General features: G+C 40.6%; 1 protein-coding gene across 1 annotated transcript; it reads right to left on the bottom strand.

Moving 5' to 3' along the window:
• Positions 1 to 2842: 2842 nt before the first annotated feature.
• On the bottom strand, positions 2843 to 12830 carry LOC138853600 (retinitis pigmentosa 1-like 1 protein). Its single transcript, XM_070091263.1, has 2 exons — positions 12603 to 12830; positions 2843 to 4825 (listed from the first exon to the last, which is right to left on the bottom strand). Exons 1-2 carry the CDS (start codon positions 12828 to 12830, stop codon positions 3764 to 3766), a joined length of 1290 nt encoding a protein of 429 aa, XP_069947364.1. The 3' UTR covers positions 2843 to 3763.
• Between the last annotated feature and the right edge of the window lie 12971 nt (positions 12831 to 25801).

Below are 25801 nucleotides of genomic sequence, written 5' to 3'. Positions count from 1 at the left end.
TTTGAATACAATTTTAATATTAAAAGTCTTAAGAAGAGAAGGCATATCAACCAAGTTTTCATGGTAAGGGAGAACCAACATATTTTTAGTTGAATAAGGCTGGTTGTCCCTGTTTGGATTGTAAAAAGTATTTCTAGCAACTTTAAAAGATTTATCAATTATATTTCTTGGGTATTTTAAATCATTACCTATTTCATAAATTTTGGATATTTCCTCATCTATGAACTCAGGACTACAAATTCGTAAAGCTCTCATAAACATTGATGAGAAAACAGACAGTTTGACTCTATCTTGATGCGAGGAATAATAGTGGACATAGGAACAGTTATTTGTAGGTTTTCTGTAAATTTTAAATTTGAATTCATTATTACCCTTAATAATTAAAACATCTAGAAAAGGCAATGAGTTATTTTCTTCAAACTCAACAGTAAAGTTTATAGAATGGGCTAAGCTATTTAATTTTCCAAGGAAATGGTGTATATCTACATTTTTGGGCATAAGACACAAAATATCATCAACATATCAGAACCATTTAGCACTATTAAGGAGGTTCAGAATCTTAGTTGATGATATTTTGTGTCTTATGCCCAAAAATGTAGATATACACCATTTCCTTGGAATATATATATATATATATATATATATATATATATATATATATATATATATATATATATATATATATATATATATATACATATACTGATCTCTTGCTGAGACTCGAACCTGCGAAACTTGGAACAAGGTACGCAGTGATTTACCAATCTACCCACACTGAACCAATACCTTGGAGTCCAGCTTGCGCTAGACTTTGATCTAAGGCAGCCAGCTTTCAGGGAGAAGGCTTACAGCTTTTCATCTCATCCCCTGCATGCATCAGCCTTACTAGAGATATTAACAATGCAAGGAATTCGCAAGAGCACGCGAAATATACACAAACACACATCTCTTGCTGAAGGAGACTCTAACCTGCGAACCTTGGAACGAGGTACGCGGTGCTTTACCAATCTACCCACACTGGACCAATACCTAGGAGTCCAGCTTGCGCCTATCTCTAGTAAGGCTGATGCATGCAGGGGATGAGATGAAAAGCTGTAAGCCTTGAAAGCTGGCTGCCTTGGATCAATGTCTAACGCAAGCTGGACTCCAAGGTATTGGTCCAGTGTGGGGTAGATTGGTAAAGCACTGCGTACCTTGTTCCAAGGTTCGTATGTTCGAGTCTCCTTCAGCCAGAGATCAGTGTTTGTGTATATTTCGCCTGCTCTTGCGAATTCCTTGCATATATATGTATATATATATATATATATATATATATATATATATATATATATATATATATATATATATATATATATATATATATATATATATAATATATATATATATATATATATATGTATATATATATATATATATATATATATATATATATATATATATATATATATATATATATATATATACAGAGAGAGAGAGACAGAGACAGAGAAAGAGAGAGAGAGAGAGATCGCAATCAGCAGGTCTCGACATTCCCAGGCAGCGCTCTTAACCACTCGGCAACACAAATACCACATATGCTCGGCAGCATCTTGCCCACCCCAGTAGCAGCATCGAGTCCTGCTGACTGCGTCCTTTCTCTGTATATATAAATATATATGATATAAGATCAAAGTAAACAGGTGATTTTAAAATATGCGAAACAATCACTTTGAAAGAGTAGTGAAATTCCAAGTGATTTCGTGAGTACTCACATTGTCATAGTTCCTTGACAATGTGAGTAGTCACGAATGCGCTGGGAATTTCACTAGTCTTTCACAGTGTTTTGCATATAAATATATTTAAACACACACACATATATATATATATATATATATATATATATATATATATATATATATATATATATATATATATATATATATATATATATATATATATATATATATATATATATATATATATATATATATATATATATATATATATATATATATATATATATATATATATATGTCGTGGTCAATTAGCAAGAACTCGTTTAAAATTAAGTCCTTTCTAAAATTTTCTCTTGTACGTTTAAAGATATATATTTTTTCATTAATGTTGATGTAAAAATTTATAATTTTGCACCAAAAGAATCTTAGAAAACTTACCTAACCTTATTATAACAAGAACAATTTGTTTTAGCCTAACCCAACTAAATATATTTTAGATTTGTTTACAATAATTTAATACTAAACAAACACAGTGAAATATATTTTTTATCGTTAGGTTCAGAATGATTTTGAAGAAATTATTGCATACACAAATTTTCACTTGTCCTATATGGCAAGATGAACGTTGCTATTTAAGCCAAGATCGCAAGTTCTGCCTATTCGGCACGACATATATATATGCATATATGCTTTACAACTCGCAGACGAAATTATCTACATTGTCTGTACGTCCAGAGCAGGAATCGAGCCTCCTAACTCTGTATCAGAGTTCGTGGTAAAGAAGTGTGGACTCTGTTACATAGTTACCAGATTCGAGTCCCGCTGTGGAAGTATAGACAATATATATATATACTATATATATAATATATATATATATATATATATATATATATATATATATATATATATATATATATATATATATATATATATTATTATTATAATAAAAAAGAAGCGCTAAGCCACAAGGGCTATACAGCGATATATATATATATATATATATATATATATATATATATATATATATATATATATATATATATATATATATATATATATATATAATGGAAATCAATTACATTAAGACAATAGTTAAAAGTAAAATTCAAAATAAAAATTCATTAGTCTTTGAACAAATAATAAGGGAGTGTGTAGAAAGGGGCATTTTTGTTTAGTGGAGCACCTCACACGCTGAACAATGTCAGTGCAACAGGGATGAGAAACACTGAATAAGCACAAAGTGCCACATTAACAACTTTGTTTAACAGTGAGGAATGTTTACTGGATGTGTCCATCCCCTCCAAATTGTCATGCTGATGTGACACTGTCCCTTGGTCCTCCTGGTGTGACACTGTCCCTTGGTCCTCCTGGTGTGACACTGTCCCTTGGTCCTGCTGATGTGACACTGTCCCTTGGTCCTCCTGGTGTGACACTGTCCCTTGGTCCTCCTGGTGTGACACTGTCCCTTGGTCCTCCTGGTGTGACACTGTCCCTTGGTCCTGCTGGTGTGACACTGTCCCTTGGTCCTCCTGGTGTGACACTGTCCCTTGGTCCTCCTGGTGTGACACTGTCCCTTGGTCCTCCTGGTGTGACACTGTCCCTTGGTCCTCCTGGTGTGACACTGTCCCTTGGTCCTCCTGGTGTGACACTGTCCCTTGGTCCTCCTGGTGTGACACTGTCCCTTGGTCCTCCTGGTGTGACACTGTCCCTTGGTCCTCCTGGTGTGACACTGTCCCTTGGTCCTCCTGGGGTGACACTGTCCCTTGGTCCTCCTGGTGTGACACTGTCCCTTGGTCCTCCTGGTGTGACACTGTCCCTTGGTCCTCCTGGTATGACACTGTCCCTTGGTCCTCCTGGTGTGACACTGTCCCTTGGTCCTCCTGGTGTGACACTGTCCCTTGGCCCTCATGGGGTGACACTGTCCCCTGGCCCTCCTGCAGTGCCACTATCCTCTCTTCCTCCTGGGGTGACACTGTCCCTTGGTCCACCTCGGGCTCGGGTTTGTTCTCGGGTGAATCCTCGAGTTCGGGTTCGGCCTCGGCTTCGGGCTACTCCTCAGGTTCGGGTTCGGCCTCGGCCTCAGGCGACTCTTCCGGTTCAAGGTCGGCCTCGACTTCGGGCGACTCCTCGGGTTCTGTTTCGGCCTCGGCTTCGGGCGACTCCTCAGGTTTGGGTTCGGCCTCGGGCGACTCTTCCGGTTTGAGATCGGCCTCGGCCTCGGGCGACTCCTCGGGTTCGGGTTTGGCCTCGGCTTCGGGCGACTCCTCAGGTTCGGGTTCGGCCTCGGTCTCGGGCGACTCTTCTGGTTCGAGGTCGGCCTCGGTCTCGGGCGACTCCTCGAGTTCGGGTTTTTCCTCGGCTTCGGACGACTCCTCGGGTTTTGGTTCGGCCTCGGCTTCGGGCGACTCATCAAGTTCGGGTTCGGCCTCGAGCGACTCTTCCGGTTCCGGGTCGGCCTCGGCCTTGGGCGACTCCTCGGGTTCGGGTTCGACCTCAGCCTTGGGCGACTCCTCGAACTTAGGTTCGGCTTCGACTTCGGGCGACTCCTTGGGTTCGGGTTCGGCCTCGGCCGACTCTTCCGGTTCGAGCTCGGCCTCGGCTTCAAGCGACTCCTCGGATTCGGCCTCAAGCGACTCTTCGGGTTCGGGTTCGGCCTCGAGTGACTCCTTGGGTTCGGGTTCAGGTTCAGCCTCAGCCTCGGGTTCGGGTTCGGCCTCGAGTGACTCCTTGGGTTCGGGTTCAGGTTCAGCCTCAGCCTCGGGTTTGGGTTCGGGTTCGGCCTCGGGCGACTCCTCGGGTTCGGCCTCAGCCTCGGGCGACTCTTTGGGTTCAGGTTCAGCCTGAGCCTCGGGCGATTCCTCGGGATCGGGCTCGGCCTCGGGCGACTCCTCGGGTTTGGGTTCGGCCCCAGACTCGGGCGACTCCTCGGGTTTGGGTTCGGCCCCAGACTCGTGCCACTCCTCGGGTTCGGGTTCGGCCTCGGGCGACTCCTCGGGTTCGGGCACGGCCTCTGCCTCGGGCGACTCCTCGGGTTCGACCTCTGGCGACTTTTCGGGTTCGGCCTCAGGCGACTCTTCGGGCGACTCCTTGGATTCCGGTGCGGTCTTGGCCTAAGAAACCTCAAGATTGTTTTCACCCTACAAGAGTTCGTCCTCGCTCGCCTTGGGATTGTCCTTCCTCTGTTATTTATTACACAGATCCATAATAAGGTTGTAGAGGACAACTATCAAAATAATGATTTACACAGGCAAGGTAAGTAGGGCAAGGGCAATAAGCTTTTTTGATGGTTTCCTAATACCACTAAGGCTTAATCCCCTCTTCTCTGCCAGTTCCTGCAAAACGAAGAAATTGACGACATTGGTATCGTCTCTGTAGTCATCGCCGAAGAGGGGGTCTCTGGGTCCCAACAACCAGGTGCTCAGTCTGGTAGTTCGTAGCCAACTGGGCTTGAATGCGTCCTGAATTCTCAAACGAATCTCATAATTCGCTTGTTCGATGCTTTATCTCACGTCGAATATATAGATAACATCTACAATGAGGATGATTATCGATACCAACAGAATTTACTTCATGAAATTACTCATTTTGTTAAAGTTATTTTCTAAGTTATTCCCTTAACGAAGTTACTGTTATTATCACATTTACGAAAAAGTTGCTTAACTGGAACTGAAGTTATTTTTATTTACAACTTTGTAAATATTGAACGTTGTTAACGAACTTGATTTAAGCAACAACAGAAAAGAAACTTGTGACGGCGTTTCGGTCACCCTTGGAACACTAACTTGTTACACTGAATTACGAATATGTATTTCTCAGTGTAATGGTAAATATGTGCATGTGAGTGTATGACAGTGAAGATGTATCTGTTTCTTAGTGAAGACGTGCGTTTAGTAGTGAAGATGTATACTTAGTAGTGAAGATGGGCGTTCATATGTGAAGATGAGTGTTTAGTAGGGAAGATGAGTGTTTAGTAGGGAAGATGTGCCTTTATTAGTGAAGATGTTTAATACTTAGTAGTGAAGATGGGCGTCTATATGTGATGATGAGTGTTTAGTAGTGAAGATGTACCTTTATTAGTGAAGATGTATACTTAGTAGTGAAGATAGGCGTTCATATGTGAAGATGAGTGTTTAGTAGGGAAGATGTGCGTTTAGTAGTGAAGATGTGTGTTTAGTAGTGAAGATGTATACTTGGTAGTGAAGATGGGCGTTTGTATGTGAAGATGAGTGTTTAGTAGTGAAGGTGTTCGTTCCTTAGTGGAGATGTGCGTTTAGTACAGAAGATGTGCGTTCCTTAGTGGAGATGTGCGTTTAGTAGTGAAGATGTGGTTTTCATAGTGAAAATATGCGTTTAGTAGTGAAGATGTGCGTTTCGCAGTGAAGATGTGCTTTTAGTAGTGAAGATATGCGTTTAGTAGTGAAGATGTGTGTTTCATAGTTGAAATGTGCGTTTATTAGTGAAGATGAGCGTTTAGTAGTGAAGATGTACGTTTATTAGTGAAGAAGTGCGTTTAGAAGTGAAGATGTGCGTTTAGTAGTGAATATGTGCTTTTAGTAGTGAAGATATGCGTTTAGTAGTGAAGATGTGTGTTTCATAGTTGAAATGTGCGTTTATTAGTGAAGATGAGCGTTTAGTAGTGAAAATGTACGTTTAGAAGTGAAGATGTGTGTTTAGTAGTGATGTGTGTTTCATAGTGAAGATGTGCGTTTAGTAGTGAAGATGTGTGTTTCATAGTTGAAATGTGCGTTTATTAGTGAAGATGAGCGTTTAGTAGTGAAGATGTACGTTTAGAAGTGAAGATGTGTGTTTAGTAGTGATGATGTGTGTTTCATAGTGAAGATGTGCTTCACACCCATATAAGAGCGTTGGTAAAACTATACTCTCATACATTCCCCTCTTTGCCTCCAAGGACAAAGTTCTTTGTCTCCACAGACTCCTAAGTGCACCACTCACTCTTTTCCCCTCATCAGTTCTATGATTCACCTCATCTTTCATAGACCCATCCGCTGACACGTCCACTCCCAAATATCTGAATACATTCACCTCCTCCATACTCTCTCCCTCCAATCTGATATCCAATCTTTCATCACCTAATCTTTTTGTTATCCTCATAACCTTGCTCTTTCCTGTATTCACTTTTAATTTTCTTCTTTTGAATACCCTACCAAATTCATCCACCAACCTCTGCAACTTCTCTTCAGAATCTCCCAAGAGCACAGTGTCATCAGCAAAGAGCAACTGTGACAACTCCCACTTTATGTGTGATTCTTTATCTTTTAACTCCACGCCTCTTGTCAAGACCCTCGCATTTACTTCTCTTACAACCCCATCTATAAATATATTGAACAACCACAGTGACATCACACATCCTTGTCTAAGGCCTACTTTTACTGGGAAATAATCTCCCTCTTTCCTACATACTCTAACTTGAGCCTCACTATCCTCGTAAAAACTCTTCACTGCTTTCAGTAACCTACCTCCTACACCATACACTTGCAACATCTGCCACATTGCCCCCCTATCCACCATGTCATACGCCTTTTCCAAATCCATAAATGCCACAAAGACCTCTTTAGCCTTATCTAAATACTGTTCACTTATATGTTTCACTGTAAACACCTGGTCCACACACCCCCTACCTTTCCTAAAGCCTCCTAGTTCATCTGCTATCCTATTCTCCGTCTTACTCTTAATTCTTTCAATAACAACTCTACCATACACTTTACCAGGTACACTCAACAGACTTATCCCCCTATAATTTTTGCGATAAGTTGACCCAAAATGACAGGGAGGCGGCAGCATTTCTTTATTTTGCGTTTTTATACTTTTTCTTTTCTAATTTTTTTCTTTTTCTAGTAACATTTGTGGCCTGTGAGACCAATACTATATATATATATATATATATATATATATATATATATATATATATATATATATATATATATATATATATATATATATATATATATATATATATGTATATACATATATATATATATATATATATGTATATACATATATATATATATATATATATATATATATATATATATATATATATATATATATATATATATATATATATATATATATATATATATATATGTCGTGCCGAATAGGCAGAACTTGCCATCTTGGCTTAAATAGCAACGCTCATCTTGCCATATAGGACAAGTGAAAATTTGTGTATGCAATAATTTCGCCAAAATCATTCTGAACCTAACGATAAAAAATATATTTCACTGTGTTTGTTTAGTATTAAATTATTGTAAACAAATCTAAAATATATTTAGATGGGTTAGGCTAAAATAAATTGTTCTTGTTATAATAAGGTTAGGTAAGTTTTCTAAGATTCTTTAGGTGCAAAATTATAAATTTTTACATCAACGTGAATGTAAAAAATATATCTTTAAACGTATAAGAGAAAATTTTAGAAAGGACTTAATTTTAAATGAGTTCTTGCTAATTGACCAGTTTTACATATTCGGCACGACATATATATATATATATATATATATATATATATATATATATATATATATATATATATATATATATATATATATATATATATATATACATATATATAGGTAGTAGGTTGGTAGACAGCAACCACCCAGGGAAGTACTACCGTCCTGCCAGATGACTATGAAATAGAAACCTGTAACTGTTTTGCATGATGGTAGGATTGCTGTTTTCTTTTTCTGTCTCATAAACATGCTAGATAACAGGAATATCTTGCTACTCCTACTTACACTTTTTGGTCACACTTCACAGACACGCACATGTATATATATATACATACATCTAGGTTTTTCTCCTTTTTCTAAATAGCTCTTGTTCTTCTTTATTTCTTCTATTGTCCATGGGGAAGTGGAAAAGAATCTTTCCTCCGTAAGCCATGCGTGTCGTATGAGGCGACTAAAATGCCGGGAGCAATGGGCTAGTAACCCCTTCTCCTGTAGACATTTACTAAAAAAAAAGAAGAAGAAAAACTTTATAAAACTGGGATGCTTAAATGTGTGTGGATGTAGTGCAGATGACTACAAACAGAGGATTGCTGATGTTATGAATGAAAAGAAGTTGGATGTCCTGGCCCTAAGCGAAACAAAGCTGAAGGGGTTAGGGGAGTTTCAGTGGGGGGAATAAATGGGATTAAATCTGGAGTATCTGAGAGAGTTAGAGCAAAGGAAGGGGTAGCAGTAATGTTGAATGATCAGTTATGGAAGGAGAAAAGAGAATATGAATGTGTAAATTCAAGAATTATGTGGATTAAAGTAAAGGTTGGATGCGAGAAGTGGGTCATAATAAGCGTGTATGCACCTGGAGAAGAGAGGAATGCAGAGGAGAGAGAGAGATTTTGGGAGATGTTAAGTGAATGTATAGGAGCCTTTGAACCAAGTGAGAGAGTAATTGTGGTAGGGGACCTGAATGCTAAAGTAGGAGAAACTTTTAGAGAGGGTGTGGTAGGTAAGTTTGGGGTACCAGATGTAAATGATAATGGGAGCCCTTTGATTGAACTTTGTATAGAAAGGGGTTTAGTTATAGGTAATACATATTTTAAGAAAAAGAGGATAAATAAGTATACAATATATGATGTAGGGCGAAATGACAGTAGTTTGTTGGATTATGTATTGGTAGATAAAAGACTGTTGAGTAGACTTCAGGATGTACATGTTTATAGAGGGGCCACAGATATATCAGATCACTTTCTAGTTGTAGCTACACTGAGAGTAAAAGGTAGATGGGATACAAGGAGAATAGAAGCATCAGGGAAGAGAGAGGTGAAGGTTTATAAACTAAAAGAGGAGGCAGTTAGGGTAAGATATAAACAGCTATTGGAGGATAGATGGGCTAATGAGAGCATAGGCAATGGGGTCGAAGAGGTATGGGGTAGGTTTAAAAATGTAGTGTTAGAGTGTTCAGCAGAAGTTTGTGGTTACAAGAAAGTGGGTGCGGGAAGGAAGAGGAGCGATTGGTGGAATGATGATGTAAAGAGAGTAGTAAGGGAGAAAAAGTTAGCATATGAGAAGTTTTTACAAAGTAGAAGTGATGCAAGGAGGGAAGAGTATATGGAGAAAAAGAGAGAGGTTAAGAGAGTGGTGAAGCAATGTAAAAAGAGAGCAAATGAGAGAGTGGGTGAGATGTTATCAACAAATTTTGTTGAAAATAAGAAAAAGTTTTGGAGTTAGATTAACAAGTTAAGGAAGCCTAGAGGACAAATGGATTTGTCAGTTAAAAATAGGAGAGGAGAATTATTAAATGGAGAGTTAGAGGTACTGGGAAGATGGAGGGAATATTTTGAGGAATTGTTAAATGTTGATGAAGATAGGGAAGCTGTGATTTCGTGTATAGGACAAGGAGGAATAACATCTTGTGGGAGTGAGGAAGAGCCAGTTGTGAGTGTGGGGGAAGTTCGTGAGGCAGTAGGTAAAATGAAAGGGGGTAAGGCAGCCGGGATTGATGGGATAAAGATAGAAATGTTAAAAGCAGGTGGGGATATAGTTTTGGAGTGGTTGGTGCAATTATTTAATAAATGTATGGAAGAGGGTAAGGTCCCTAGGGATTGGCAGAGAGCATGCATAGTTCCTTTGTATAAAGGCAAAGGGGATAAAAGAGAGTGCAAAAATTATAGGGGGATAAGTCTGCTGAGTATACCTGGTAAAGTGTATGGTAGAGTTATTATTGAAAGAATTAAGAGTAAGACAGAGAAATAAGATAGCAGATGAACAAGGAGGCTTTAGGAAAGGTAGGGGGTGTGTGGACCAGGTGTTTACAGTGAAACATATAAGAGAACAGTATTTACATAAGGCTAAAGAGGTCTTTGTGGCATTTATGGATTTGGAAAAGGCGTATGACAGGGTGGATAGGGGGGCAATGTGGCATTTGTTGCAAGTGTATGATGTAGGAGGTAGGTTACTGAAAGCAGTGAAGAGTTTTTACGAGGATAGTGAGGCTCAAGTTAGAGTATGTAGGAAAGAGGGAAATTTTTTCCCAGTAAAAGTAGGCCTTAGACAAGGATGTGTGATGTCACCGTGGTTGTTTAATATATTTATAGATGGGGTTGTAAGAGAAGTAAATGCGAGGGTCTTGGCAAGAGGCGTGGAGTTAAAAGATAAAGAATCACACACAAAGTGGGAGTTGTCACAGCTGCTCTTTGCTGGTGACACTGTGCTCTTGGGAGATTCTGAAGAGAAGTTGCAGAGATTGGTGGATGAATTTGGTAGGGTGTGCAAAAGAAGAAAATTAAAGGTGAATACAGGAAAGAGTAAGGTTATGAGGATAACAAAAAGATTAGGTGATGAAAGATTGAATATCAGATTGGAGGGAGAGAGTATGGAGGAGGTGAATGTATTCAGATATTTGGTAGCGGACGTGTCAGCGGATGGGTCTATGAAAGATGAGGTGAATCATAGAATTGATGAGGGGAAAAGAGTGAGTGGTGCACTTAGGAGTCTGTGGAGACAAAGAACTTTGTCCTTGGAGGCAAAGAGGGGAATGTATGAGAGTATAGTTTTACCAACGCTCTTATATGGGTGTGAAGCATGGGTGATGAATGTTGCAGCGAGGAGAAGGCTGGAGGCAGTGGAGATGTCATGTCTGAGGGCAATGTGTGATGTGAATATAATGCAGAGAATTCGTAGTTTGGAAGTTAGGAGGAGGTGCGGGATTACCAAAACTGTTGTCCAGAGGGCTGAGGAAGGGTTGTTGAGGTGGTTCGGACATGTAGAGAGAATGGAGCGAAACAGAATGACTTCAAGAGTGTATCAGTCTGTAGTGGAAGGAAGGCGGGGTAGGGGTCGGCCTAGGAAAGGTTGGAGAGAGGGGGTAAAGGAGGTTTTGTGTGCGAGGGGCTTGGACTTCCAGCAGGCATGCGTGAGCGTGTTTGATAGGAGTGAATGGAGACAAATGGTTTTTAATACTTGACGTGCTGTTGGAGTGTGAGCAAAGTAACATTTATGAAGGGGTTCAGGGAAACCGGCAGGCCGGACTTGAGTCCTGGAGATGGGAAGTACAGTGCCTGCACTCTGAAGGAGGGGTGTTAATGTTGCAGTTTAAAAACTGTAGTGTAAAGCACCCTTCTGGCAAGACAGTGATGGAGTGAATGATGGTGAAAGTTTTTCTTTTTCGGGCCACCCTGCCTTGGTGGGAATCGGCCAGTGTGATAATAATAATAATATATATATATATATATATATATATATATATATATATATATATATATATATATATATATATATATATATATATATATATATATACGCTCACTGTATTGAACACAATAACCGCACTAAAGTTATTATAATATTGTTTACCACTTTTGTTTATTACAATAAACATGCACAAATCTTGTATAATACTAATGTTCAATTATATATTTACATATTTTCACTGGACATGTTTTTAGAACTTCTGCAGCTTGTGGAAGTTCTTGAAACAAGGTGTCATGAACAGAAGTACCTTACATTACTCGCAAATAAACCGAGTGTATTTGCGTCTTTGTTGCCGTGGTTTTGTTTGTGCACAGACAACACATCTCTTCTGAGCAAATTTCTTCGTAGTTGCAAGAAGCTGTATTACGAAGTGATCACCTTCCCTCCTCAATCGTTTGGGTATTTACTGAGGAGTTCGAGGATGGTTTTGTATAGTAGGTGTTGTTACCTGGCACTTCATTATGAGTTGTCTGACAAGACAAACAAAATTCACCATACGGTGGTCTGGTGCCAGTTATCGTTTGGTATATATTATATGCATTGAGCATTGAAATGTCCATGAGATGGAAGAAAAGTTCATGTACCACTTGTAACTCTTTCGAACACAGTCAACAAAGCCAATCTGCATGTCACATTTGTCAACCAAGCGCATGTTTTATGTATAATCAATCACTGTCACTGGTTTTCGAATACGTTCATTAGCCACTCTATCAATTTTGGCACTGTCTTGCATTTCGTTACGGTGAATGGTTGTCAACAATGTGACATCTCGTTTGTCATGCCACCGTAATGCCATGAAGTCATTGGCAGTAAACACCTGCACGTCACCACTACGAGTGCCTGCGTTGAACCTGGGTATATGTTTATGAATAGAACGCACTGTGCCACATACATTTGTCATGTTCACTCGCAAGAAATCACTGAGTAAAGGTCTTGTGTACCAGTTATCAATTTGTAATGTATGCCCCTTACCAAGATAAGGTGCCATCATGTTTCTCACTACGTCACCTGAGATACCCAATAACATCCTGGTATCTTTCAATGTTTTACTTCCCGTGTATACAACAATATCCAATACCAGGCCACTGTCACAGTCACAGACTACAAACAGTTTTATACCAAAGCATTTCTTCTTCCTCGGTATATACTGCTCGAATGACAGCCTACCTTTGAACAATTTCAAAATTCAATTTCAAGATTCTTGAATAGATAAAAGTACATGGTGAACTTTTGTTTCAGATACATGAAAACATTTCTAATCTTGTATAACCTCTCACTTCTGTCAGGCCTGGTTTTGTCAGGGAAGTGCAACATACGTAACAGTGGTGACGTGTACTTAGCTCTGTGAAGACCAGTTTGTGTGCTCTCTGTGAATCTGAACAAGGATGCCCTCTTGAGCAACTTTACCAGCAGCTGAAAGAAGAGCTTAGGGTTGCTAAGCTGGAGATACGGCGATTCACAGAGGACAACAAGAGGATTCGTAGTAATCGTCCTGTTGTGAGTCTCCAGGTTAAGAAGGGAACTTGGTCAGTGGCCGGTCAACATGGAACCAAGCTGAGGATCAAGAAAACTGTTGGAGAGGCAGAAACAACGAGAAACCAGAAGACTACTGTGGAAACTTCCAACCCATTTTTGATGCTACCTGACGAACGTGGGTTCTCTACTGGGAATGTCACAACGAGCACTAAGGAAGCATTGGCAGACGTGAGTGAGACATCCCTAGAAACCCCAACGAAGACCATTGAGAACGTCTTGACGAATTCCACAAGTGAAGGTGCAGTGCTACCTGAAGAATGTGAGTCAACTACTGGGAACATCACGACGGACGACGCCAAGGAAGGTAAAAACGTTGTTATAGGTAACAGCCAGATTAGGTACATGGATAGGACATTCTGCTTGAAGGATAGGAGTAAGAGGCAGAGAGTGTGTTTTCTTGGGACTGGGATGACGGATATTGTTAGCCATCTGGATGACATTATGAGAGATAATGGGAGCAATCCTATTATCTGTCTCAGTGCTGGAGGCAACGATGTTGACAGACGTAGGAGTGAGAACCTGATTAGCAGGTATAGGTGAGCAATAGAGATAATTAGGAGGAAGGGTGGGAACCCTGTCATATGTGGTATTTTGCCAAGAAGAGGAGCTGGAAATGAATGGTAATTGGTGTCGATTGTTGGCTGGACAAATACTGCAAGGAAAATGCAGTAACATGCATTGACAACTCGGTCTTCTTCTATGGCAGTAATGACATGAATGCCAGGGATGGGGTTCACTTATCTAGGTTTCGGGTGGGAGCACTGGCCAATGCAGTGGAGGGAGCTGTTAGGTCTTTAAACTAGAAATAGATAGTGGTATGAGATTTCGTGGAAAATCAATGTATTTTGAGTGCAGCGACAGTGTGAGTTTTAAGGAAACCAGTCATAGACAGAATGAGGAAGAGTTATTGGCGAACATAGGAAAGCCAATGGCATTAGGTGATAAGGAGAATAACAGGCATATTGGAGAAACAGCAATCAGCAGGAAGAAAAAAGAGAAGGGATGGTTTCTGAAAATATATTATACAAATAGTCGTAGTGCGAGAAATAAGATGGACGAATTGAGATTAGTTGCTAGTGAGGGTAACATTGAGACGTGGTTTAATATGAAAAATAGGAACATGCCTGCTGAATGTCACATACAGGGTTTGAGATTAAATTGTTGCATAAAAAAGGGTATAAAGTTTGAAACACATACTGAGTCTGTTTGGGTAGAATTTACGGAGGGGCATGAAAAAGTGATTTTAGGCGTGATATACCGTCCCCCAAACGTGGATAGAGACCGAGGAAGACTACTGTGGGAAGAAATTGTTAAAGCCACAAGGCACGATAACGTTGTAATTCTAGGAGACTTTAACTTTAGTAATATCGATTGGAATTTTCTAACTGGGAATTTAGAATCTAACGACTTTTTAGAAGGAGTTCAGGATTGTTCTTTGAAGCAGTTTGTGACAGAACCTACAAGGGGAAATAACCTGCAAACAAGAAATCCCTTGTTAATAATTTAGAAATTTCAGAGGAACTTGGTGATAGCGACCACAAATCAATTACATTTAGCATTGAATGGAAGTATGATAGTATGGATAACTCAGTAACATCCCAGATTTTCGCTTAGCAGATTACGATGGGCTTAGAGAACACTTATTATCTGTTGACTGGGGTAACGAAGAGAGCTATCAATATGACAGTTTTCTGATCACTATACTTGTTGCCCAAAGAACATTTATCCCACATAATGGAATTAGATCAAACAAAAATGATCCAAAATGGATGAGTAATAGGCTCAAATATCTTTTAGGGCATATAAAAGGAATTTATAGGCGTGTCATCTTAAGAATCAGTATATTGACATTAAGAGGGACGTTAAAAAGGGTATAAGAAAACCTAAACGGGACTATGAAATTAAAGTTGCTAGGGATTCGAAAACTAACCCTAAAAGTTTTTTCCAGGTGTATAGAACAAACGTTAGAGATAAGATAGGTCCCCTTAAGTATTATAAAGTGGGAAGAAGGGGGGGAGGGTGGTGAGGGTGGATGGTGAGTGGGGAGAATCTAGGGTATGTTTTGTAGGGGTTTGCATGCCAGCGGAGAACACAATCAAAGTAAAAGAGGATTTTGTAAAGAGACATCTTGATGTATCATTTAAGAGGTTAACCTCTAGTCACTATAATTGGTGGGGATTGGAACTGTGTAATAAGGGGAGAGGATGTGGAGCCAAGGGGGGTGGGGTCTGTGGTAGGGGCGTTACGCAACGTGTTGCAGGCTGTGGGGGTTAGGGATGTGGCAGGGAGGGGGGATTGGCGTTAAGAGTTTACTTTTGTCAGATGAGGTTATTCAGCGAGGTTAGATAGGATTTATACATCGGAGGCAGTTAGTGAGAGAGAGGTAAAAACATTGGATGTGGGGTTTTCCGATCATAGGGTGGTTTTGGCAGAGCTGGACTGGGTGGGTGTGGTAAAGATACATTCAGGTTTCTGGAAGTTAAATGTGAGGCTAGTGAGGAGTGAAGTGGTGAGTGCGGAGTTTGGTGAATGGTGGAAACATTTGTGGAGGGCAAGTGATAGGGCAAAGAGTATCTTGGACTGGTGGGAAAATAGGGCTAAACCTGGTACAGAGGGTTTTTTACTAATGTAAGGGAAGGGAGGAGGCGAGGTGGAGGTATGGTTTACAGAATTATTTGGAACAGCAGCTCGATGAGTGTCATGAAAGAGGGGGGGGGGACAGCAGTTCGAAGACATTATTGTTCAAAGATAAATTAAAGGATATACATAATGAAAGATTTGATGAAATAAGGGTAAGGGCGGGGATGGACGCAGTGCTATGGAGTGATAAGCCTTCGGGAAGTGTGTTGAGAAGTTTTTAAATCAGGCAACAGGAATCCACTATTTTACATTTAGAGGTTAGTGAAGATTTGGAAGGATATAACAATGGGTAAATGCTAGTGACAACTGACGGAATAAGTAATTATGCTGATTATTGGTTTAAAAGAAAATGGGCGAAGGGTAACGTTTGGATAGTTAGAGAGGAAAGGGGGGTGCAAGCCTTGGGGAAATGTAGGGAGGAAATAGTTGGGATGGATGGTGTAATTAATATGGATGAAGTGAAAGAGGCAATGTTCAATTTAAGCATGGGAAAGTGCCTGGAATCGATGGGGCTTTCTAATGATTTTTATAGAGTTCAATGGGACATCATAAAGTATTGTCTGGTTCAGGTAATGAATTGTATGCTGCAGGAAGGAATGTTAGGAAGAACACAGAGGACTGGTGTGGTTGTACTTGTCAAGAAAAAGAAGGAGGGGAGAACACTGGGCACGTACAGGGCCATTAATTTAATGTGCACAGACTATAAGATTTTTGCGAAGATACTAGAGAATAGGATGAAGCAGGTGATATGTGGTATTGTACATAAGGGTCAGTTGGGGATTCCAGGTCGTAGCATGAGGGACAGACATAGCCAAATTAGGTAATTCTTAAAGGGTTGCAAGGGAGGAGGAATTTTGGGCATTAATTGGGAGAATGCATATGACGGTGTGAATAGGGACTTCTTGGTAGCTAATTTAAGACGTCTGGGTTTTGGTGAGGGTATTTTAAAGTGGGTTGAGATACTGTATGTAGGAGCGGTGATACAGGTGCAAATAAATGGTAGGTTGGGTAGTATGTTGGAAATGGAGAAGGGTCTGAGACAAGGGTGTCCTATGTCTCAAATTCTGTTTGCATGTATGCAACAGCCGTTTTATGAAATGGTTGAAGTAAAAACAAATTTACAAGGTGAGGGAGAGGGGATTACAGAGGAAGTAGGATATGTGGACGATACAACAGTACTGGTCGATGGTGTAGAAGGATTGAGAAAGGTTGGGAGGGTAATGAAGATTTTTGGGGAGGCATCAGGTATGAGAGTCAACAGAGCTAAATCAAAATTATTAGAGATAGTGGATTGGGTGGGGGTAGAATGGGGTTGGAGTCGGATGGGAAGTGGCAGAACAGCTGAAAATTTGTGGAATTCTCTATGTGGCTGATGAGCAGGAGGCTTGATGCGTGAACTCGAAATTGGTGGGAGAGAAAGTTGTGCACAGGATTTTGAACCTAAGAGTGAGGGATGTTTCTGTAATGCAAAGGACAATAATAATAAATTCATTGGTATATAGTAAAGTGTGTAATGTTGCAGTGGTGTATCCTTTACGAGGGCAGGAGATACAAGAGATACAGAGAAGGGTGCTCCATTATGTTTGGGGTTTTGGAAGGGCATGGCTCAGTAAAGAGGTGGTCATGACTAATGTACGAAGAGGTGGAGTAGGACTTTTGGCGCTGGGGCCGAGAGTAAAGGCAATGTATGTTAAACAGCGGTTCGTACGGGAGGGGGGTAAAAGGAGTGAGAGTGGGGAGAGTGATGGAAGATATCCGACGTTGGTGGGGAGAAAAGGAATTAATGGAATGCGAGACTATGCTCAGGTTATTGTTAGTCGTCAGAGAGGTAGACAAACTTAGGGTTGGAAGATTGGTAGAGATGAGTAGAAAACCAGAAATCATGCAAGGGGTATCGGTATACCCCCTGTATGATTGGGGTAAGATTTGGTATGAGTTCCAGAAGCTTAGATTAATGCAGAGGGTACGGGAATTAGTTTATAGGTTTGTAGTGGGAATTTTGGCTTCGAAGTCTGCTTTGTGTGTGATGGGTTTGATAAGAGAAGCAAAATGCGAACTTTGTGAGGAACCAGAAACAGCTTTTCATGCCGTTTACTTTTGTAAAGAGTTCGGGGAGGTACGGCTGTGCCTGACAAGAGTTTTCAAGTTAATGGGAGAGGGTAACGTAGAGATTCTGCGAGCCCTAACATTAGGGTACGAGGGGTGTCTGAGGATGTAAGGAGAGCAATTATGTACGTTGTATCAGATTTCTAGTTTTGTTTTTTTTCCTGGGGATTGCGGGAAAAAGGGGGGGATTAGAATTTTTTTTTTACATTTTATTTAAAACAATACAATACATTAAATAAATAAAATAACACATTATCAGTTCTTCCACATAAAGTATAATTACCATTGTCGAAATATACACTGTACGTTTAACTTTGTGCTGACACAAACTGTCGCCCGTTCCCTACGCATTATGTCCCTAGCCTAAGTTAAAACAAAATTACACAAGATTCTAAGTTACATCAACCAAATAAATACAATATGCATTTTTATTATGATAAACAAAGAGAAGTGTTACACCTACAATATGCATTAGTATTTCATTTTATGTTATTAAATCCTTCATACAGACATTGTACATAAACAAGTACATATATAACAAAGAAACCAAATATGAACTATAAGTAATGATTCCAGTACTCAATCCACTGAGTTATTACAGTGAGACATCATGACAGTACAACGCTGTCCCTAACTTACACAACCGACACACCCACACCTGTGAGATATTATTATAATGATACAATCAAAATTACAGTGCCCCCTCAAAAGTATACTTTCACTATTTTTTTTTTTTAAAGAGAACAGTTAGATGCTATTACTGGGGAGGACACACAGAAATCTGCGCCCAGTATACTTTCACTATTTTTTTTTTTTAATTTTATTTAAAATTACATTGCAATACATTAAATAAATAAAAGAACCCCTTATCGGCTCCGCCACAAAACATAAATTTTCAATTCCTAAATACACACTGCAGGTTCATCTTTGTGCTGACACAAAATATCCTTCATCCCCTATGCTTTTTTATCCCTTTACTCCTATGCTAAATACAACATTGTACATTTCATCAATCAATATTACAATTAGCATGAATATTTCAATTCTACTTATCACCCGACTAAGAGGTGAATATTGTCATTACAAAGAATTCCATGAAATTTACTTAAGAATAAATACAAATATTGTCAATTCTCACAACTCCTTCCCGTCTTCTAAATACAGTGTACACACATTCAATTGCACGTCGTTATGATCCCATCATAATTACTTACACCCCCACTTTTCCCCATTGCAAAAAAAAAAAAAATACCACTTACACTAGACGTCACAACATCTGACTATTGTTCACTTAAACTATAACATAATTAACTAACATGATCAAAACTTACGACAAAAAATAGATAGGAAGATTACTTGAACATAAGAACATAAGAACATAAGAAAGGAGGAACACTGCAGGAGGCCTGCTGGCCCATACTAGGCAGGTCCTTTACAATTCATCCCACTAACAAAACATTTGCCCAACCCAATTTTCAATGCCACCCAAGAAATAAGCTCTGATGTGAAAGTCCCACTCAAATCCAACCCCTCCCACTCATGTACTTATCCAACCTAGATTTGAAACTACCCAAAGTCCCAGCCTCAATAACCCAACTAGGTAGACTGTTCCACTCATCAACTACCCTATTTCCAAACCAATACTTTCCTATGTCCTTTCTAAATCTAAACTTATCTAATTTAAATCCATTACTGCGCGTTCTCTCTTGGAGAGACATCCTCAAGACCTTATTAATATCCCCTTTATTAATACCTATCTTCCACTTATACACTTCGATCAGGTCTCCCCTCATTCTTCGTCTAACAAGTGAATGTAACTTAAGAGTCTTCAATCTTTCTTCATAAGGAAGATTTCTGATGCTATGTATTAATTTAGTCATCCTACGCTGAATGTTCTCTAACGAATTTATGTCCATTTTGTAATACGGAGACCAGAACTGAGCTGCATAATCAAGGTGAGGCCTTACTAATGATGTATAAAGCTGCAGTATGACCTCTGGACTTCTGTTGCTTACACTTCTTGATATAAATCCCAGTAATCTATTTGCCTTATTACGTACGCTTAGGCATTGCTGTCTTGGTTTAAGGTTGCTGCTCACCATAACCCCCAAGTCCTTTTCGCAATCTGTATGGCTAAGTTCTACATCATTTAATTTATAAGTACTAGGGTTATGGGCACTCCCAAGCTTCAGAACCTTGCATTTATCTACATTGAACTGCATCTGCCACTTTTCTGACCAAGAATAGAGTTTGTTTAAATCCTCCTGAAGTTCCCTAACATCTACGTTTGAATCAATTATCCTACCTATCTTTGTGTCATCGGCGAATTTGCTCATATCACTAGTAATTCCCTCATCAAGATCATTGATATATATTATAAACAACAACGGGCCCAAGACTGATCCCTGTGGAACGCCACTTGTTACAGATCCCCACTCGGATTTAACCCCATTTATGGACACTCTCTGCTTCCTGTCAGTGAGCCATGACTCGATCCACGAGAGCACTTTTCCCCCAATGCCATGAGCTGCCACTTTCTTTAACAGTCTATGGTGCGGAACTCTATCAAAAGCCTTACTAAAATCTAAGTAAATAATATCAAATTCTTTATTGTGGTCAACAGCCTCAAAAGCTTTACTGAAGAAAGTTAATAAATTAGTTAGACAAGACCGGCCTCTTGTGAATCCATGCTGAGTATCATTAATCAAGCTATGCTTATCGAGATGGCTTCTTATAATCTCAGCTATAATTGACTCTAGTAATTTGCCTACAATTGAGGTCAGGCTTATTGGGCGGTAATTTGACGGTAACGACTTGTCCCCTGTTTTAAAAATAGGAGTTACATTAGCCATCTTCCACATATCAGACACTACACCTGTTTGAAGAGATAAATTAAAAATATTAGTTAATGGTTCACAGAGTTCCATTTTGCATTCCTTAAGAACTCTTGAAAAAACCTCATCAGGACCCGGCGACTTATTTTGCTTCAGTCTGTCTATCTGCCTCACAACCATATCACTAGTGACTGTGATGTTACATAATTTATCTTCTTCTAGCCCACTGTAAAAATTAATTACTGGAATATTGTTAGTGTCTTCCTGTGTAAAAACTGAGAGAAAATAATTATTTAAAATCAAGCACATTTCATTCTCATTGTCAGTAAGGTGCCCATAGTTATTTTTAAGGGGACCTATCTTATCTCTAACTTTTGTTCTATAGACCTGGAAAAAACTTTTTGGGTTAGTTTTAGAATCCCTAGCAACTTTAATTTCATAGTCCCTTTTAGCTTTTCTTATCCCCTTTTTAATGTCCCTCTTAATGTCAATATACTGATTCATAAGATGACCCTCACCTCTTTTGATACGCCTATAAATTCCTTTCTTATGCCCTAGTAGATATTTGAGCCTATTATTCATCCATTTTGGGTCATTTCTATTTGATCTAATTTCTTTATATGGGATAAACGCTCTTTGAGCAGCATGTATAGTGTTCAGAAAACTGTCATATTGATAGCTCTCTTCGTTACCCCAGTCAACAGATGATAAGTGTTCTCTAAGCCCATCGTAATCTGCTAAGCGAAAATCTGGGACTGTTACTGAGTTATCGCTACTATCGTACTTCCATTCAATGCTAAATGTAATTGATTTGTGGTCGCTAGCACCCAGTTCCTCTGAAATTTCTAAATTATTAACAAGGGATTCATTGTTTGCCATAACTAAGTCAAGCAGGTTATTTCCCCTTGTAGGTTCTGTCACAAACTGCTTCAAAAAACAATCCTGAAATACTTCTAAGAAGTCGTACGATTCTAAATTCCCAGTCAAGAAATTCCAATCAACATGACTAAAGTTAAAGTCTCCTAGAATTACTACATTATCGTGCCTTGTGGCCTTAACAATTTCCTCCCATAGTAGTTTCCCTTGGTCCCTATCTAAGTTAGGGGGACGGTATATCACTCCTAAAATCAGTTTTTCATGCCCCTCTGAAAATTCTATCCAAACAGACTCTGTATGTGTTACTTCAGACTTAATACCCGTTTTTATGCAACAGTTCAAGCGATCTCGGACATGACAATAATGAAGAATGCCAACTAACATGGTAACTGTACACTAGATAAAGAAACTCACACACTAACTATATCTTCCTATATTTATGTTTTAATATGTTCAACAAGATATAGATGTGTAGTAACAAGTATTCGGAACATTATCAGACCTACTCTTTGACACACTGAAAAAGATAATATAACATTATCGCTCCTAATTATACATGTGCAGAGCAGTACTACCTCCATCATGGCACAAGACACTTTAGAAAGCCACCCCCGGCCATCCCCTGACCCCATACTGTCTATATTAAAAACACAAACTCACATTCCCTTACATGCTCAAGCCCGTACCTGAAATCTAAAGTCATAAACCCCTGTCTCTTAATCACAGGTCACCAGGTCACCCCCCCTACGTCCCCCCTCATGCCTAACAACTGCACACCCATATATTCCACTACCACACACTTTTATTCCACATTCCATCCTCCACTAATCTCAAAATAGAACAAAAGTGACAGACTCAGGTAATACACCCATACCAGCTCTACCCTGCACCCAACCCTAACATAACACCTACCGTCAGATTACGATAACCCAATGAGAAACTATTTACCCGCACCTTCCCATATGGTAGCCTATTCCTGCAAACCGTACGAAACACACTGCAAGTTCCCTCACCCTACAATCACCCCCCACCTCCTGCATACCCCAAGAAACATACAAAAAATTTGCCACCATGTACATCACAGCCCTCCGAATGTCCTTGGAAACCCCACCCACATCAAAGTGCAATGCCCTCAAGGTCGAAATGTTACTCCAACCCCCCACCACTATACCTACGATCCTCGCTAACCATGTCCTTACAACTCCCAAGTTTTCACAAAAATATACAGCATGAAAAGCTGTCTCCTCCTCCCCACAATGCTGACAATTTCCCGCACTTACATAACCCATTCTATCTAGCACAGACCTTGAAGCTAGTATTCCCAGAATAAACCTATATACCAATTCAGGAACCTTCGGCTTTAATTTAATCTTTCGAAAGTCTTCCCAAATGTCCCTCCAATCGTACATCGGGTATGTATCTAGTTTCTGTATCACCTCTCCCTGCCTACCTGTCCTCCCAAGCCTACTAACCTTTACCTTCCTTGCATCCTGTATTGTCAATAAATTACGCATCATATCTTCACACATCAATAACGCCTTCCCCTTCCACCATTTCCTCACATCCTCCATGACCTCTCCCACCCTAATACCCCTCTCCCCTCCCCCCCTTAGGTACCTCTGCTTCACATATACTGCCTTAACATGTATGTCCAAAGGTATGAGCCCCAGCCCACCCAGTCGCACGTCCGTGATCACCACCTCCTTCCGAAGCCACAGCCTCCCATAACCCCACACATACCTCAAAACCCCCCTCTCCAGTTCCTAAATATCACATACCCTCAGGGGATATACTTCTGCCACTCCCCCCACTTTAATATACACCAGTGTGTTTACCACCATCACCCTCTGCTGCAATGTTACATCCCCGGCCCTCCCCCCTCGCATCCTACCCATCGCTCTACTCACAACGTCCCTTGAATTTACCCTCTGCGCCTCCCCAGCATCTGCCGTGTACACCACCCCACAGATCTTAATTCTGTCCACAACGTTGCACCCATACAATTCCCTCAAGCCTCCCCCCACCCACGTACCTACTTCCATTAACTTAGACTTTGCTCCATTAACCCTCATCCCAGTCGCCCCACCAAAAATCTCTATTATACGTCCCACATTCCCCAGTCCTATTTCCCCTCCCACCAAAATTGTGGTGTCATCCACATACCCCACAATCCCTCATCTGCCAGGACCCTTCCCTCCCTATTCCCACACTCCTTCCTCTATAAGCCTATAAAATGGATCCTGCAAGCATGCAAAAAGGATTTGTGACAAGGGACAACCCTGTCTCATACCCTTCCCATCTGTACCGGCCGCCCTAACTTCCCATTAACTTGTACCCTGACCCTTGCAGGTGTATACAAAGTAGTCACCCACTGTACAATCTCCTCCCCAAAACCCTGTTTTTGTAAAACACACCACAACATACGTTTATCAACACAGTCAAAAGCATGCCTCCAATCGATCCCCATTATCCTCCCCCTACTTGTCTGCCCTTCACGAAATCCCTAATTCTTCCATGCCCCTCACGCATACTTCGACCTGGAATCCCATACTGTCCTCTATATAGAACAAGGTCAATCACTTTCTTCATTCGATTACCCAAAATCTTCGCAAATATCTTATAATCAGTGCACATGAGGGATATCGCCCTATAGGCACCCAGGGTCCTCCCCCCTCCTTTATAAACCAAAACAACTACCCCCATGCCCTGCGTTTCCCCCAACACTCCCCCTTCCTTCATACAGTTAAGCAAAGAGACCAGACATTCCTTCATACAATCCCAGTGTGCCATATAGAAATCGTTAGGAATCCCATCTATCCCTGGCGTTTTTCCCCTACTCAAGCTCATTACCACCTCTCCCACCTCCTCCTCACTGATCCTACCCTCAAGCTCCGCCCTCTCTTCCTCCCCTAAAATACCCCGAATTCCCCCCCCCCTATAATCTCTCCCTCCCTTCCTCCACCCTCCCCCTGCTTAAAATTTTCCTTGAACCAATGATCAGCATAGTTACTCATTCCATCAGTGGTTCTTAGTACCTGCCCCACCCTATAGACCCCCACCCATTTACACACCTCTAATCCCATAATCGTGGTCATCTGCTGTCTTTCCCGGAACCTCCGCAAAACATATCCTGATGGTTTGTCACCCCATAGTACCTCTTCTAATCCATCCCTCACATGTATCGCATCAAAAGGAGAATTCTGTATATCCTTCAATCTTCCCCTTAAAACCTCTATTTCCCCATGCCAACCTCCCCCACCCCCTTCATAGCAATCATTGAGCTGCCCCTCAAGGTATTTCTGTAATCCAAACCTCCACCACGCCTCATCCCGTCCTCTATGCTGGTAATAAACCTTAATCCTTCGTTTAGCTTGCATCTCCCACCATCCCAAAACATCCTCCTCGATGTTGCGTGCCTCCCAGAATTGTCTCCACCAGTCCCTGAATTTAAACCCCTCCCCCTCCACCTGAAGTAACCTCACATTCATTTTCCAATACCCTGCATACCGGCAAACCATACCATCCCATGCCACCTCTGCCAACACGGCACGATGGTCCGAAAAACCTTCGTCAACCGTCAGCACACGTTCTACTGTAATCTCACGAGTTATGTATATGCGATCTAATCTGGCAGCATAACCCCTCCGCATAAACGTGTGCTCCACTTTCCACCCATCAACCCTGACTACATCATAAACCCCTGCATCCCTCAACAAATCCCTCAACACCCCAAGCACACACCCTGCACCCCTCGGCTCCACATCCTTATTTCTAATTACACAGTTCCAGTCCCCACCTACTATGGAAACCATGGGTAAACCCTGCAAGTGGAAAAGCAGAACCTCCCATATAAAATCCACCTTTATCCGTCTGTTACTCT

This window comes from Cherax quadricarinatus, chromosome 34 (assembly GCF_038502225.1).
Source record: "Cherax quadricarinatus isolate ZL_2023a chromosome 34, ASM3850222v1, whole genome shotgun sequence".
NCBI classification, from domain to species: Eukaryota; Metazoa; Arthropoda; class Malacostraca; order Decapoda; family Parastacidae; genus Cherax; species Cherax quadricarinatus.
This window is presented reverse-complemented; position numbering and strand designations above follow the sequence as displayed.

What these genes read in the sequence shown, in the direction of transcription:
- LOC138853600 (XM_070091263.1), bottom strand. Translation starts at nt 12,830, where the DNA reads ATGACAAATGTATGTGGCACAGTGCGTTCTATTCATAAACATATACCC. An exon ending in GTATTCGAAAACCAGTGACA is followed by an intron (nt 4,826 to 12,602) that starts GTGATTGATTAT and finishes GAGGTTTCTTAG; the next exon opens with GCCAAGACCGCACCGGAATC.